Here is an 18,859-nt window from a genome sequence, read left to right on the forward strand (position 1 = left end):
CGAGGTTTAGGAGTTTGTGTTCGCGTGTGAGTTGCCCAAGGAATTCTTCGATTCTACATCAAAAAGCTTCCGGAGAGGTGGCAAACACTTGTGCTAGAGAGTTTGTCTCGATCATATTTGAACCGCTCTAGTACTTAATAATATTGGGTTGCTGTTTAAAGGTATTTACCCAGGAGTTTTTCAGTTTGGAGGGCTAATTATTGGAGGCAGTAAGAGATGGATGTTATACTGATAATGCCTCGCGCACCAATTTACTGCCTTATCTTTATGAGCGAAGATTTGTAAGACATGATGTTGTTTAATGGGCCAGATACTCCTGGACCGTCCTCGTATAATATTAATAAATATCGATGGTCAGTTTAATTGTCATTATTAAATATTTTCTTGTTATAGTTGAACAAATATTTAATTATATCATCGAATGTTGTTAACCCTAACTAGTAGATAATTTCGTTTAACGAAAATATATCTGAACTGTAACTATGAGAGGAATTTTACGATAAATACATAACTTTAAGTTGAAAGTCAGTTATAGTCGAAATTTGACAACGTTCACCTGTTTATTCAGCATGATAACGTTGATCATATAGCTTCTATCTAATTTTTTGCATTCATAAAATGCCCCGTAGAGAAAAAAAGTTGATTTACAATATTTTTAACGAACACACTAGTATTTGAAGACAACCAGAGGTGGATTTGGGAGAATGAAACATCTCTGGTTGGTCAATTTATAAATTGTATACACTCGAGTTGGTGGGCCGATATAAATGGAGACAATATTGAACTAGCTTCTAATGGTTCATCTAGAGGTCTGAGGTCCTTTGTATTACTTTTATTTTCTACAATTTGGAAACTTAGATCTAAGCACCCCATATTTTTCCTTTGTATAGCTCAAGTTCAATCATTTCTAGAGACAATTTACTGTGTTGTCTCCCAGCATTTGACGTTGCAAATCAGATGTTCTATTGTTTCTTCCTCAGTTGTATCGGTTGTTCAATATCCTGTGATCATCCTAACGATCGAGTATACTTTTTTCCAAGTAATCTCCTTTTAGTTCCATACACGTTTTCCAGCGATATTCAATAAGTTCGATACCCTTTTTATAATAAGAATCGTCAAGCTCCTCAAAATAGCCATTAACTGCCAACATCACCATTTCATTGTTGAAAAATATTTGACCATAGAGCCATTTTTTCAAATCTGGGAACAGAAATCGATCCGAGAAGGTTGATTCTGGCGAGTCGAGTGCATGGGGTAGCAATTCTAACTTTAATTCATTGATATTGGCCATTGCAATAACGAATGTGTGAACTGGTGCATTGTCTTGATCAAACAACACTTTCTTTTCAGCCCAATGCGGCAGTATTTGCTTGATTTATCTGCTCAAACGTTGCAATAAGTTTGCATAATATTTGCCGTTCATAGTTTTTCCTTTTTCGGGATAGTCAATGCATATCCCAGAAAACCGACGCCATTACCTTTCCTGCAGATAGAACGGTCTTTACCTGGAAAAAAACAGTGTCGTGAAGATGTTTCCATCCAGAATTAAAGGCGAATTTTTGCGCCGTTTTATAACCATGGATGAAACGTTGGTCCATCACTTCACACCCGAAACAAAAGAACAATCAAAACAATGGACTGAAAAGGGAGAACCAGCTCCGAGGAAGACCCCATCTGCAGGCAAGGCCATGGCTTCGTTTTTTGGGATGCGCATGGGATAATTTTCATTGAATATCTTTAAAAAGGAAAAAATATTAACGGCGATTATTATGCGAACTTACTGCAACGTTTGAGCGAATAAATCAAGTAAAAACCGCCGCATTTGTATAAGAAGAAAGTATTATTTCATATAGACAAGTACCAGCTCACCCAGTTGCTATTGCAATTGCCAACATTAATAAAATACAGTTTTAATCGTTGCCAGAGGCAAACTATTTGCCAGATTTAATCTTCGCGGATTATTTTTGGTTTCCAGACTTGAAGACATGACCTTTGCTGCGGATAGAACGGTCTTTACCTTCTTTGGCGCCGGTTCTCCATTTTCACTCCATTGTTTTTATCGTTCTTTTGTTTAGGGTGGACAGCTATCTCATGTCCAAATTTTCTGCCAGTTCGCGCACTGCACAGTCCACCATCGTAAACGTTCACTTTTGGTGGCTGCCAAACTAATACTAAACAACGTGGCGTTTTCAAAATTGAAACATTTGCTGTATAGATTGTGTACTTTCTAATACAGTTGTATTTTATATATAAATTTTGAAAATGAATTCGTAAATATTCTATCTATGACTACCAAACAAATATATTATTTACACGTGTATTGTACAAGTATTAAAACTTGAAATAAATTGGATTCTTACCATTAGCAACCCATAAACTTATACCTACATATATTATTTACACTGTATTGAAATTCGAAAATAAATTGGATTCTTACTATTATCATCCCATAAACTTTTAAAATTCGGCGCATTTTCAGATCCTTAGCATCTCCATTATCCCTAGTAACGGAGAAGAGAGCACATAGCTCGGAGGCAGTAGGATCAGAGCCCCACTAAAAAGAGGGTGTCCTAAAATTTCTACACTTACTGTCTACTATATTCTTTTGAGAATCGCCTTGGGGTATACTTACAACAGTCATCGGAGAGACGCGATCGACTACATGCACAAACGTAGTAAAAAATTTTTTCTTTGGGAAAAACTACGTTAATATTTCTAGGTGATGGTTTTATTAAATGATAGTATTTATTAGTATTCAAACACTATTATATCTAATGTCCGAAAGTTAATATAAAAAAATGAATATAAAATGAGACACATCGTGGAAAAGATATTCTGGAGTCTAGAAATAATTTAATTGTCTTTAGAGACTCGATTTTGTATTAAGTATTATTATAAAATTAGTTCTTTTGTATTCTATCACCAAACTTTCATCTTCAACAATTTTACTGGACGTACACGTCAAACACATCTACTAATAGATAACAGTGTTTTGCTTGGGATGTAGATTTTAATGGAGTATCCATTATTAAAATCAAATATTTAAAACTAGAAGACTTTCACATATATTCATACATACTTGGTTTCTTTGACGGCGCCTATCTAAGTTGCATTCTTTATATTGGAAACATATGTCCAATAAAAGTACGAGGATGGTCCCAGAACTACTTGGCCTGACCTAGAGGCGGGAGCTGCTTGAAAAATATCACTGTAGTAGAAAGTATACAATCGATACAGCATATGCTTCAAGTTTGAAGATGCCATGTTTTTCAGTATTTGTTTGGCAGCCATCAATGAAAGGCATTAGCCCAACCAATATAAAAACTGAACTAGATTCTAGTATAGGTGAGACCGCTCCTTCGTTATCAACAGTAAAATATTGGGTAGCTGAGTTTAAACGTGGTCGTACGACCTGCGAATGCCAACATCGTAGTGGTAGACCAAATGAGGCGATGACTCCACAAATGTTAAAAAAAATCTACAAAGAGGTACTGGATGATCGTCGAACGAAAATGCTAGTGCTAACAGACATAGTAGGTATTCAAAACAGTGCTGTACATCGCATATTACCTGAAAATTGGGACATAAGAAAGCTGTGCGCAAGATGAGTACCGCGTTTGATCAACATGGAAAAAAACAGCGTCGTGAAGATGTTTCCATCCAGAAATAAAGGCGAATTTTTGCGCCGTTTTATAACCATGGATGAAACGTTAGTCCATCACTTCACTCCCGAAACAAAAGAACAATCAAAACAATGGACTGAAAAGGGAGAATCAGCTCCGAGGAAGACCCCATCTGCAGGCAAGGCCATGGCTTCGTTTTTTGGGATGCGCATGGGATAATTTTCATTGAATATCTTTAAAAAGGAAAAGCTATTAACGGCGAATATTATGCGAATTTACTGCAACGTTTGAGCGAATAAATCAAGTAAAAACCGCCGCATTTGGATAAGAAGAAAGTATGATTTCATCAAGACAATGCATCAGCTCACCCAGTTGTTATTGCAATTGCCAACATTAATAAATTAAAGTTTTAATCGCTGCCAGAGGCAAACTATTTGCCAGATTTAATCTTCGCGGATTATTTTTTGTTTCCAGACTTGAAAACATGTCTCGGTGGCTAAAGATATGATGTCGGCAGTTAATGGTTTGACGATTCTTATTATAAAAAGGGTATCGAGCTAAAGGGATATTACTTTGAAAAGTAAATATATTTTTGTGATGTATCAGGTACTTCCAGGACCATCATCGTACTTAACAAACTTGACAAACAGCAGACTCTCTTGAACTTATTACTACGATTATTATTACAGCAATTCAAGTATAACACAAGTTATTGAGCATAAATTTGAAGTAAAATGCTGAAAATAATTGATAATTACTTAATTTTGAACAAGTACTATCCAGTAACTTTCTCAGTCTTGGAATTTAAACAAATGGATAGTCAGGTAATTTCTTAATAACTTATATAAGAATTGTTGAAAACTAAACCAATTTAAGTTGAATACTGTCTTTTTACAAGATGTAATCTTTTCAAAACTAAAGCTGGATTTGAACGCCAACGAGTGCGCCAACGCGAATGCGTGCATACAAGTTTATAAATTGATCATAACACGAACTATATATCTTACCATAAGTTAACCATACTTCAAGTTTCTCTTGAAAAAATTATGAACATTTTGCTATAATATTTGAAATAAATTACCTAAGTAAAATTTATTTCCAAAACAATTGACGAAAAACACGTAAAATTTCCCATAATTTCAGATATAATATGAAACATTAGAATATTTTATTTTTCAGCGTAGTCTCATTTGAGCTCATTCAAATAGGTATTTTGTATTTGGAACGATTTCATTGTTGGAGTTCAAGATTTTTCCCCAGCAATTTATTAGGGTTCTAAAACTAGAAACAGTCACTCGATTCCAAGTAGAGATAATAAGAGGGACCAGCGAGTAGATCATAATTTAATTAATGTATTCTCGAGATAGAAACTGCACGTGTTATTCTGCTTTAAAAGAACTTCTTTTTCTTGGTTAAAATGTGGTCGTTTGTTTTTGAAATCATCATTAAATAGACTCAATAAGCTGCTATAATTAATTGTTTTATCTTTCACTCAATGGGAAATGTAAAATGCCCTTCTTAGGAATAATTGATTGGGTCTTCTCTAGAGCCTATTCAGTTTGAGAAACTTAATGTTTTACTGCTGTTTATTGTATGACTTGTTGTGGTGAATCCATGGTTACAAAATGTTGTTCATATTACAGTTGGAGGATACCAAACACTTCTGCATGGTTATCACACGTTTGTGGTCGGAAAATCAACTAACTCATTGTGTTATGTTAGATGTATATTTTTTCAATTATTTCGAGTCTAGACTCGCTTTGTTTCATTTTCATCTAACCATCAATCTCACTAGATGTCAAACAACTTGTTCATATTTTGTCACAAATGATACATGATTTTTGACAGGAACTATATTGCTCTTTCAGTTAAGAGACAGGGAATCTGAAAAGTAGATGAGATATTGATTCGTTTCAAATTTTTTTACTCAAATCCCTTTCCAATTCTGAGCTCTATTTGCCCTATATTTTTCTAATATTTTTGAAAGATTCCAATCTAATATTGTATGCATATAGAAGCATTATACATATTAAATAACATTCTCTTTTCAAGAAAACTCCATCGGAGTCTCTATTTGGAAGAAAAATATTGAAATTATCCTTGAAAGTTCTCTATATATATCCTCGATATTGTCAACAAAGACCTTTTATCGTAACGCGTTTTTCCATAAAAAAATCGACTTAACAAATATGCCGTTTGTGAATAAAACTCAAATAAAACATTGAAAAGCGATAGACTGAGTTAAAAAATAAAGAGAAAGAGAAAACTGAATGTCGATAGAAGGAAAATATCCGGAGCCATTTAAATATGAATTTTTTGTGCATTAGCATTACCGAGGGTAACGGAAAGGGACTACAAGTGATAGGAAATTATTACAAATGGATGATAATAAAGTGATACGAGGTAGCAACAAAATATTCTAATAAGTTTCAACTCCTTCCGGTATTTCAGTCTCTTACTATAGAAGTCCACCGAAATTGTGAAAATGGAAAAATTGGAGTATCGAGTCATCATCAAGTACCTGAATTTAAAAGGGTTAAGAGGTAAGCAGATTTACGAAGATATGCTTAATACCCTTGGTGATCAATGTTCTTCTTGAAAAATTGGACTGCAAGTTTCAAAAGATGACATGATGGATATGATTTTATCAGATCGTCGAATTGGGCTAAAACAGATATCTGAAGCACTGAATATTTCATAAGAACGCGTTCATCATATTGTTTGAATGTTGACCAAAAGCGTGCAAGAATAGAAGCATCGCGTTCGATAAATTGTTACTATGGATGAGAATTGGGTACATTTCTACGATCCAGAAACAAAGCAACAATCGATTGAATGGTGACACTCTGGTTCTCTAAGAAATTCGTGTTCAAAAATCTACTACAAAAGTTCTTGCTTCAATTTTTTGGGATTGCCATGGAGTAATCATGATTGATTTTTTGGATAAGGGTAGAACAATAATTGGAGATTACTATTCGACATTACTGACCACTCTACGGGAAAAAATGAAAAAGATAAGACACGGAAAGGTATCCAAATGTGTTTTCTTTTTGCAGGACAACGCCTCTGCTCGCAAATCTCATGTTGCCATGCAAAAAATTCGTGATTTGGGGTTTGAATTACTAGAACACCCTCCTTATTCACCAGATTTGGCTCCGTGTGACTATCACAAAAAGTTTAAAAGGTCGTTAGTTTTCTTCCAACGAGGAGGTAATAAAAGCTGTGGCGGTCTGGTTTGCAGAGCACGAAGGTTCGCTGTAATAAATGTATCCAATTAAGAGGAGGATATGTTGAGTAATAAAATATTTTGACATTGAAATTTTGTTTGGTTCTATAGTAGGCTAAGAATAGGGGAATTCCTCTCGGCCTTTTGAAGCGTTTATCGGTAAGAAGGGTTTCTTTGGCAGCGGAGTTGCTGGATACGATGGTACGAATCACATAGCGGGCTTGGAGGTCATTTAGACGGCTTGGGATGGGGGTTATGTCTGTACTGACACAAACGGTGGTGAATCTAGATTTGTACTACAATATTCGATTAGGGGCGGATGTTTTGTACGTATGAAGTAAGGTGATGGGATGTGTTCGTCTCGACTCCGTACTTTCTTTAGAGTATCATTTTTGTAGTTGAAGATTTTTGCCCATGGTATTCGGATGGCTTGAATATTTTTGGAATGGAGAATCACCCTCCATTTCCTGTACCTATCCGAAAATTAATTAAAAAGACTTTAGGATTCAATGTTGAGAGAGTGCATGTCTTGAGCGGAAGCTATGAGTGCGGTGTCGTCCGCATACAATTGGACATTTACTGGGGTAATGGGGGTATCATACGTATAGATGAGGTATAGAATGGAGCCTTATGGAATGCCGGTGAGGGGTGTGATAAGCAATAACCGACGTTGACGGAGCGTTTGGTGAGATATGAAAATATCAATTTTATTGTGTGATATTGTGGCATATTGTTGGATATAATGAAATGTCGTATCTATCTGTCTTTAATAATCGAAGTCACGGATAAATTAATCCGCCCTCGTGTAACTTACCTAAAAAATTTTTCATTACCGTCACCCGGAAGTGTGATATTCTCACTATTACAACAATATAAATAAAATATTTCAAAGGACATCGCTGTTTGCGCTATAATTGCATGTATAGTACATATATACAACAATAAAAATAGTATTATAAATTACTCTATTGAAATGTCGCTCGTTTGGTATGTGTAGTTGAAGTTACAAACAGTTTACCGGCTGAAAACCGTAAAATTCGAATGATGACCGTTATTATCTCTTTTTGGAATTTATATCGTTAAAAATATTTGCTTGATAGTTGTTAGGTATATTTTTTCTTAAATCATAGTTAAAAATCAAAATCTTTTTTTCAATTTTGACTTATAAGTACTTAATCACCTCAAATCCTCCTCAAACTTAACCCTCTGTAGGATAAGATATCCAATTTTAAAAATAAGCAGTCGATAGAAATAAAACTACACGCGTTTTTCAGCGTATTCTCTTTTCTGTTCAAACAGGGCAATTTCCTGTCTGATCCTGCATGATAACCACTGAAGTTGTGCTGAACCTGTGTGCCGTTTTGTTCTCGATAAATCGATGATTTTTTGGATTTTATACGTACATACAAATGTTCTTATATGGACGTTAATCTTCCAAAGACAACGATACATAATTTTTTGTCTGTTACTACAAAGTACATTTGTAAAGTAAAGCAGTCCTACAAATGCTTCCAACTTGCATCTCATCAATATTTTGATGATTTTAGCATTTCCGACACATTCTATAACATCTGGAACACCTACTGATATGTTTTGAGGTCTTTGCTTCACTTAGATGCTCTCCATTAGGTGATTTAGTCTTTTCCTATAAAATGATTGGTTTTTTCTTCACAATTAGGGTAAGAGTCCTCTAAAGAGGTGTCGGAATCTTCGTCCCGTTTATCATTATCCGTATTAGTTCAGTCTACTTCATTGTTGTCAATATCTGATTCCAGCATCAACACGTTTGTATTTGGCAGGTTGATTTTAGTTGTAAGCGCCACAAATTTGACTATTGGTAGTTTACGGAGAATACGCTGGTTTTTATTTTCGTTGCTTTGATAATATAACTGATTATTTAGAAGGAATAACAGGCACTATATTGACACATCAGTTTCTATTTCGAACACAAGATAAATCTATGTCTTGTCTGATCCTGCAAGATTTCCACTGAAGGAACATGTTATGCTGGACCTGTTGGTCGTTTTGTTCTCGATAGATCGATGGTTTTTCATCTTCGATGGCAGACTATGCTTGAATAAAGTTGAGGCAACTTCAAGCTTTATGAAGAAGCCATGAGTTAGTTTCAGGTTTGATTTATACGTACATACAGATGCTCTAATATGTACGTTAATCTTCCAAAGACAACGAATCAGAAACTTCAGACTTATCACGAGTCCAAACAATAATTTTTTGTCTGCTACTACGAAGTACGCTTGTAAAGTAAAGCAGTTCTACAAATACTTCCAACTTACTGATATGTTTTGACGTCTTTGCTTCACTTAGATGCTCTCCATTAGGTGATTTAGTCTTTTCCTATAAAATGATTGGTGTTTTCTTCACAATCAGGGTCAGAGTCCTCTAAAGAGGTGTCGGAATCTTCGTCCCGTTTATCATTATCCGTATTAGTTCAGTCTACTTCATTGTTGTCAATATCTGATTCCAGCATCAACACGTTTGTATTTGGCAGGTTGATTTTAGTTGTAAGCGCCACAAATTTGACTATTGGTAGTTTACGGAGAATACGCTGGTTTTTATTTTCGTAGCTTTGATATTATAACTGATTATTTAGAAGGAATAACAGGCACTATATTGACACATCAGTTTCTATTTCAAACACAAGATAAATCTATGTCTTGTCTGATCCTGCAAGATTTCCACTGAAGGAACATGTTGTGCTGGACCTGTTGGTCGTTTTGTTCTCGATAGATCGATGGTTTTTCATCTTCGATGGCAGACTATGCTTGAATAAAGTTGAGGCAACTTCAAGCTTTATGAAGAAGCCATGAGTTAGTTTCAGGTTTGATTTATACGTACATACAGATGCTCTAATATGTACGTTAATCTTCCAAAGACAACGAATCAGAAACTTCAGACTTATCACGAGTCCAAACAATAATTTTTTGTCTGCTACTACGAAGTACGCTTGTAAAGTAAAGCAGTTCTACAAATACTTCCAACTTACTGATATGTTTTGACGTCTTTGCTTCACTTAGATGCTCTCCATTAGGTGATTTAGTCTTTTCCTATAAAATGATTGGTGTTTTCTTCACAATTAGGGTAAGAGTCCTCTAAAGAGGTGTCGGAATCTTCGTCCCGTTTATCATTATCCGTATTAGTTCAGTCTACTTCATTGTTGTCAATATCTGATTCCAGCATCAACACGTTTGTATTTGGCAGGTTGATTTTAGTTGTAAGCGCCACAAATTTGACTATTGGTAGTTTATGGAGAATACGCTGGTTATTATTTTCGAAGCTCTGATATTATAACTGATTATTTAGAAGGAATAACAGGCACTGTATTGACACATCAGTTTCTATTTCAAATACAAGATAAATATACCATCTCTTTTTCTTATCTTTTCAAGATTATACAAAACAAACGGGCGATTTTAGTATTGAAGCGATTTCGTTCCTATAAGTTCGAAAACGAAATCCTTAGATGAAAATATGCTCTTTAAGTGAATTCTTGTAGTGAAATGATAGATTTTCTTTATCTGGATGAGTAAACACTTTAACATTTGTAATTTTTTGGTGTTATTAAGAAAATATCTCCAAAGCTTCTTTGTTTTTCTGTTATATCAAAGGTATTTCGGTATTTGTCCGTTTCTAAATATTTCAGTCGATTCGTCTGTGACAGTCGCTACTTTAAAATGTTCGACATTATCAAACAACTTCGCCGGGAAACTTTTACTATTTCCATTTCCCTCGGCAACCTATTTAGTAATAACTTTCACATGGGCGCATCTTTTTCTCATTCAGTGCATCGTCGTCAAATAAACCCCCGTTTTCCGGATCCATTTTGAGGCGCTTGGGACGGTTCCCCAGGGAGTTCGTAAGAAGCCAACTCGCCTTACTCCAAGGTATATTGAAATCGATTGGGTGTTCAATACATTGCTGTTTTATGTTTATATAATTTCTTTTAAGGTCCTTCTGGCGTACACAATAAGGAGAAGAGGAGCCTTCGGGGGTGAATTTCGAAATTTGTTTGCTTTCAGAGTTTCATTGCGTTACAGTAGAGAGGAGGGTTATAGAATGAAAGCATATGGAATGATTGTATTTTGAGTAAAACGTTCTTATTCAATTATGTATGCACATACGACAAGGGTCTGTCGTTTTTATTGACAGTTTCCATTCAAACTATTGTTAAATTGACACAATAAATCATCATACAATAATTCTATTAAAAATTCATCTACTTATATAACATAAAATTGAATTATATATTAAGAAGAATTGCCAATAATAGATCTCATTAAATTGAGGATCATTACATTGAAATGAGGATTTCGAAGGTTTTTATAGATTTGGGTGATTTCTTCTCAGTTCGTTTTGTATGATCTTGAACAGATTGTAATATTTAATTCCTATTCAACAAGGAAATCTAATATTTGTTGGAGGTTTTGGAGGCATCGGTATACCCGAGCAAGTTCTAGAAAAGACGTTTTGCCACAAGGATCTAGAGTTTGTAATTCGTCTATTCCAGAATCCGCTTTCGACCATCCTGACCGTTTGTATGTCTTTCTACAACAACGTGTAATATAGTGAAATCTAAGATAACTTCAAATGCTACTTTGTCATGATACCTGCGAAGTAAATACACAAGTTTTTTCTACTAGGCGATTGCTCCATATTATAAGAGTTACAATCAAGGAGTATTTTAAGCGCAACATTTCCACGGCTACTGTGACCCTCTTGGCGATGTAACAAGGGCCACTTTGTATATTTTGAAATGCCACGAGCCTAGAGGAGTTAGACCTGATAAAACTACAGACTTGAACGCGCATTTGGTGATGAAAGTCGTTCTCTACCCACTGTATTTAAAAGAGGACGCATATTGCTTGGCGATGTGGTATGCGCTGGTAGGCCCTGTTCTTCAGTGGCAGTTGAAAGCATTGGAAAAGTGAGATAACAGAATAAGATCCAAGATACAGGTAACTCTTTGTATATTCGCAAACAGTAAATTTGATTTTACACGATCATTATAACATGGAAAAAAATCTTGGTCAAAACTCAATAATAAGATAATAACAAAACTTGAACTGTTTTAAAAAAATGTTCAGTCTTTTTAATTTGAAATTTTAGAGTAGTACTTTTAACAATTTTGTCTCATTGAAGCCTTATTTCGTCCTCCAGTTCATTTCTTGTTTACATTGAAGTTGAATAGATCGACTGAAACATCCCTCTCCATTTATTGGAGTAAATATTATAGAGATAGCTATATTAATTCAAAACTAATAAGTTTTGAGTCGTAGCTTACAAAGGTTGCTGCTTAAATTTTGAAATAGATAATTAAAAACAAATAGTTTTAATTAGATGTTTTTTCAAAATATTTTCCATCAAGATCTATACACTTTTTTCCTCCAAAACATATGATTTGAACGCATCAATCGCTTCTTCAGGTGTAGAAAAACGTTGACCTCGGCAGTTGGGTGGCAAACAAAGACTGTACGGTGGATGACCCATCAATTCGATGTTTTCACTTTCTCCAAAAACGTTTTGGTTTGAACTGATGTGTGAGATTATCGCGGTGAGGAATGATTCGTCTTCTGCGATTGGTTTTCCTGATTTTTTCTTCTGGCAAACAAATACTGGTCTACAGTTCAGAACTTTTTTGTCAAATTCTGCGATATCCAACACGAACAAATCTTTTCGACAACATGTTCATGCAATATTAAATGTATGCGAGTGGAACTGATGCCCAAGTCTGACTCAATTTCACAGTATGTCATATGCAATATCAGTTTACGCACAGTATCAATGATTTTTGGTAGAACAGCCAATGAGGGTCGACCCTTTCGAAATTCATCCTGCAGCGAAGTGCGACCACGATTGAATTCGTAAAACCAGCGAAACATGTTGGGTTGAGATGGTGCTTTATCACCAAAAGATGAAGCGCGTTGAACGCTATACTGCTGTTGATTTAATCCACGTCGAAAGAAAATAGAAAATATTCGCGATTTGATTAATTTTTTTGACCAAATGAATGTTTCGAGTATCTATAAAGTACTCAAATAGCACTCGTATGACAACATGATCTGAGTACGTTCACCATTAAAAATGTCAAACTTAATAATGGCAATGTCTGATTTGACATATTCATATCAGTGTTGCCATATCTCAAAACTTGAGTAGCAACCTTGAACAATCGGAAAAAATATCATTGCCAATGTTCTGTAAAAGGATAATGAATTGAGCACCACCTTAGCACCTATAAATTAGCTTCCTCACTTTATCCTTGAAAAAAATTACTATTTCCATATTTTATCTCATACGGTCAAAATGTTAGTTTCCTTGTCAATAAAAAAATTTAAACACAACAATTAGTAATACATTTCGTTTATAAAAACAATTTAAAAATAATTTTTAACCATATTGTTTCACTAATTATTGTTAATCTAACAACTGTATTCGATTAAATTTTATCAACATAAAATGACTATTCAATTTCATGCGATTTTAGTTTTGTCAGCATATTGATACAAAATTTAATTCAAAAGTGCAAAATGCATTTTTTGATATGAGTAAAGATAAAGCATTGTTGTTGACATACTATCCAGGATGTTTATAATAAAATCTCAGTTTAATCATTCCTTAACATCATCAAGAAAGAGAAAAAAATGCTGCGTCAAAATGATTTTATTTAAAAAAATTACCAAAGGGATTCGAAAAAGTGTTCAAGTATTCAAATTGATGCCCAAATTGATGAACAATTCTTTAATAGCAGTTCGGAGATCGAGAAGGATGCCGATTTGGTAACGCCGAATTCGGAAATTGTTGTTGAAGTTCGGTAAACATAGTTTCGTTTGGTGAAATTTGTTGCAAAGACGGGCAAATAGGTACTTATTGGAAAAAATGTTGGCTTGGTTATAAAGCTTGGTTATAAAAGACCAAAAACTTGTATAAGCTGTAATAATATTTGAAATGACCGTACTAACGTTTGCATGACATAAAAATAGACTATAGCAAGTAATTGTTTACGTTGACCAACATTTTCAAATTTTGGTTAAGCTGAAGTACAAAATCATCTCCGGTTTTGTGGGATTTTTCGCAGATCAGACATTGTTAGAAAGGTTTTTCTCGGCATTAACCTGAATTTATTCCTGTTAATCCAAACACTTTCAACAGTATTCTTTAGATTCGAGTGCTTGCCCTTTTTTTCATCGAGTTTTCTTGAATTCGTTTCGACCTTTCTGTTTGGAAAAATCTGCGAAATGTGAATAATTGAAAACCACCTGACCCCGTTGTTTTCCAAGTGTTAAACGGCGATTAAATATTCAAAGGGTTGTAACTAAGAACGTAAAGGTTCTGAAATATTCAGGGAATAATTCGCGAGATAAATTTTTAAACAATATATGTTCCCAGTTTCCCGATGTTCGAACAAAAAAAAAACACTGACCATCTATTCTCTTCGCTCAGTTTTTTCATTGTTTTCTGGCCGTAAATTATGATTACACATGCGTTCATTGTTTTTAATAATAGAGACTGAAATACGTTTTATTGTTACAGATATAAAGTGAATACTATTCTTGAAACTTATTCGAATACGTCTTGAAATAATAAAATAACAAAGAACAGGAAGAGTATATTTTATTAAAGAAAAAACACCACAATGCGGGCGCCCACGCCAGTGCCGTTCATAGTGTGCCTACTTTTGGCGATTATTGTTATCACTGTTGCCGATGAGATGGCGCATTTATCGTTCGGAGGACCGAGATGCCCTCGTATGTGTTCGTGCGCTGGCACCACCGTCGACTGCTCTAGAAGAGGACTCAACGCTGTTCCCAGGAATATCCCTTTGGACACTGAAAGACTGTAAGTAATTCTTTTTTAGATGTGTTCAATCTTATTTATTTATTATAATGTCCCTATTGGAATGATCCAACACTCCTTTAGACCAAGTATGAGTGTGGTAGAACTCGATGTCTTCTTATATTCTTATTTTCACCTCATAAAAACCTAAGAAGATATAGTTTTTAAAATTATTTTAGTAAAAATTGAACAATAATCTTGAAAAGTAATGTACAATCTCTTATCACTAATATTATAAACTTGATGAAGACATTTCCATCGAGTGTTTGGCAATGATTCACAGAAATAAAGATGATTTTTTGCGCCAAAGGAAAAACTATCAACGGCTAATATTAGGCTAACTTATTGCAACATTTGAGCGAAGAAATCAAGTAAAATTGGCCACATTTGGCTAAGAAGAAAGTATTGTTTCATCAAGGCAATGCACCAGCTCACCCATTCGCTATTTCAATGGCCAAAATTAATAAAATGAAGTTTTAATCGCTACCTGATGTAAACTATTCGTCAGATTTAGTCCCCTCGGATTATTTTCTGTTTATAAACTTAAAATATTCGCTTTTTTTCGGTAATAAAAATACAACTTTTTGATATAGAGTAAACGTTCATTTTGGCCTATAAAATCGCTCTGCAGTATTAATCACTCTTTACAATTACGGATCTGAAGTATAAGTCAGATAATTCATGACAAATATTCCTTTTTATTTTTATGAGCTCAAAGAATAAATTTTAGTAAATTAAGAAATTTCCCTAAATTTGGCAACACGTTTAGCAAACTGTTTCCTGCATGTTCATTGTAAGAACGTGCACATTACTTCATTATTAAACAATATTGAATAAATAAACACCAAATATCAGTTTACATTGTTATATTTATTACCCGGTTCGTTTTTTTTTAGAAAAGTCTTTCAAAAAAATTTTTTTTCTAATTAGAGTAAAGACAAATAGTTTTCAAAAGATGCCTGTCTTGTTCCTTTACTTGCCTATTCAGTAAAATTATCTTCCGACTGAAAACGCTAAAACATCCACTACCTCGTTATTGTCTCTAACTAGAACTCAAATATTTACGAGTAAATTTTCAAGAAAATCAAGTTCTCGTACATTACGTACCGGATATCAGATCAGAACTTGAAACTTTGGAGTAAGAATAGTAGTTGTGAATACAGTTTTTGAAAATACAGTTATTTTGGTTACGCAAACATTTAAGTCAGTCGATTTAATATAGAAGTCGATATACAAATAAGTAATTGTGGAATAAAATAAAGAACCGACTTTCAATGTGTTTTTTGGTTCAATTCTTGCTCTATTTGCCGATAAGTGTAAGAAAAATAATTGAGATATTTTAAACAACAGTACAGTTTATTTCTTTCATATATATTCGATTCATGTAAATCGGATTCATATAGAATCGATTCTTTTATATTCGATTCATTCCTTCCATATAAATCAGATTTATATAGAATCCATGCATATAAAATTCGATTCATATGGGTTCGATTCATATATGATCCATTCAAATAGATTCAGTTCATTCTTTCATAAAAATCCGATTTGTATTGAATTCTTTCATATAAATTCATGAATTGATTTCATATAGATTCGGTAACTACAGATATAGTTTCATTTTATATAAATTTGTTTCATGCAGATTAGATTTACATAGATTCGATCCGTATGGGTTCCGTTCAAATTGGATTCGATTCATACGGATTGTGTTCACATAGAATCGATTCATATATGATCGATTCAAGTAGATTCGGTTCATTCACTCATATATATATATGATGTATATTGGATTCATCCATATTAAATGCGACCACATGAATTGATTTCATAAAGATTCGGTAAATACAGATACAGTTTCAATTTACATAAATTTGTTTCATGTAGATTTGATTCACATAGATTCGATTCATATGGGTCCGGTTCAAATTGGATTCGATTCATAAAGATTATGATGGAATCGATTGATGTAGATTCGGGTCATTCCTTTCATATATATCCGATTTATATTGAATTCATTCATATAAAATCGGGTCACATGAATTGATTTCATATAGATTCGGTTAATACAGATATAATTTCAGTTTATGATTTCACATAGATTCGGTAAATACAGATATAATTTCATTTTATATAAATTTTTTTCATGTAGATTTGATTCCTATAGATTCGAGTCATATGGGTTCCGTTCAAATTGGATTCGATTCATACAGATTGTGTTCACATAGAATCGATTCATATTTGATCGATTCAAGTAGATTCGGTTCATTCTTTCATAAAAATCCGATTTGTATTGAATTCTTTCATATAAATTCATGAATTGATTTCATATAGATTCGGTAAATACAGATATAGTTTCATTTTATATAAATTTGTTTCATGCAGATTAGATTTACATAGATTCGATCCGTATGGGTTCCGTTCAAATTGGATTCGATTCATACGGATTGTGTTCACATAGAATCGATTCATATATGATCGATTCAAGTAGATTCGGTTCATTCACTCATATATATATGATGTATATTGGATTCATCCATATTAAATGCGGCCACATGAATTGATTTCATATAGATTCGGTAAATACAGATATAATTTCATTTTATATAAATTTTTTTCATGTAGATTTGATTCCTATAGATTCGAGTCATATGGGTTCCGTTCAAATTGGATTCGATTCATACAGATTGTGTTTACATAGAATCGATTCATATTTGATCGATTCAAGTAGATTAGGTTCATTCCTTTTATATATATCCGATTTATAATCAATCATTTCATATAAAATCGGATCACATAATCGGTTAATACAAATTGGGATCATATTCTAAGTCTTATAAAAAAATATCATCAATATTCCACTCCTACACATTTGAATTTATAGTAAAAACTCCTTTTTTGAATTTAGTTTTCGTTTTGATTTCCATTTCCGTGCTTTTATTCAAAACGAGTTATTTTATTAACTTCTTGCTCACATATTTTTTCTCTGTCAGTTCCTTATATTTTTATCCTTAGCATGAACTTAAAATGAAAATTGTATCAAAGTTCGGCTCTGTCTTTTCTAATCTTATAACAGCTTACAGTATATATTATATTTATTATTTATATAATGGATCAGACTCGGATGTTAACCAATATTGGTTTAACAGGATGTTTTAAATAATTACTCTAATGAGGCGCTGTTAGTGCTAAACGATATTTTAAATTTTATAAACGAGGCTTTAAAGTGAAACAGACGTGTTACTGTGAAAAAAGTAGCTCTTTTGTCCTTCGTTTGTTGACGTGCAATTTAGTTTAATTTCGAGTAATAATTATTCTTTTTTCACTATTTTAAAAGCGCTGATGGGTTGTAAATATCTACGTTAAAATAATTCAAGATAACTTCAAAGTTAGATATGAACTAGCTTCAATAACAACGAACAAGAATATGTGCGGAAATTCTTTCCGAATTATACTAAAACTTTTTGAACGAAAAAGGTATTATAAAAATAAGCGAATCATATTATGAAACACGTCTGGTTCACATTTACAAAGGAATTAGAAAGTTTAAAAAGAATCCAACGTATTTCGTATAAAATGAAGTTCGGCACGTCGTCTACATTTAGAGAAAGACCCCCGTTGATTTTATTGTCCTTTCAATGAGGTCGCATGAGGATTTTTGTAAAATCTATTGGAATTCGATACACGTAGTTTTTCTTCTAAATACGTTACTGGGAATATAATAACGCCTTGATGAGCTACCGCCAACGTTAAACATCACACATCTTGATTTATGTTACATATCAGTCTACTACCTAATCTTGGCACTAAGATTATCTGTAATAACTTCCTCTAACAAATATTACAGATCGCAAAGGCACCGCTCTTTCTTAGAACCAACTCGCATAAACATTACATACAACTGTCTGTTGGAACATTCATAATATTGTACTCATTTATACGGAATATGGATATTAAACTACTTCATTTGGTCCAAGCACCTTTTGAGCTAATGTTGTTGGCAAGGTGTGGTTATTATGTATAGGGTGCGTTTCAATAAACCAACACGATCATTTTGAAATTGTTGCTGTTACGATACTTAAGACAAGTAAACAGTGGCGTAGATTACAAGAAATTGTTGTGTTGTCTGCTTTAGTTTGATAAGGAACTGTTTTTAGAA

General features: G+C 33.6%; 2 protein-coding genes across 6 annotated transcripts in view; one reads left to right on the forward strand and one right to left on the reverse strand.

Annotated features, from left to right (window-relative positions):
* The window catches only part of LOC130899488 (putative helicase mov-10-B.1), a 65,971-nt gene that overhangs the window by 33,209 nt on the left and 13,903 nt on the right, over positions 1–18,859 (reverse strand). The gene's annotated exons all lie outside the window — the stretch shown is intronic.
* Positions 1–18,859, forward strand: part of LOC130899487 (protein slit) — a 531,917-nt gene that overhangs the window by 3,783 nt on the left and 509,275 nt on the right. For all 5 annotated transcript variants that reach the window (XM_057809455.1, XM_057809457.1, XM_057809456.1 and 2 more), the window contains exon 2: positions 14,398–14,703. In XM_057809455.1, coding sequence (XP_057665438.1) covers positions 14,501–14,703 — 203 coding nt within the window. In that variant the 5' untranslated portion in view covers positions 14,398–14,500. The remainder of the gene's footprint in view (positions 1–14,397; positions 14,704–18,859) is intronic.

The sequence above is a fragment of the Diorhabda carinulata genome, chromosome 11, assembly GCF_026250575.1.
Source record: "Diorhabda carinulata isolate Delta chromosome 11, icDioCari1.1, whole genome shotgun sequence".
In the NCBI taxonomy this organism is placed as follows: domain Eukaryota; kingdom Metazoa; phylum Arthropoda; class Insecta; order Coleoptera; family Chrysomelidae; genus Diorhabda; species Diorhabda carinulata.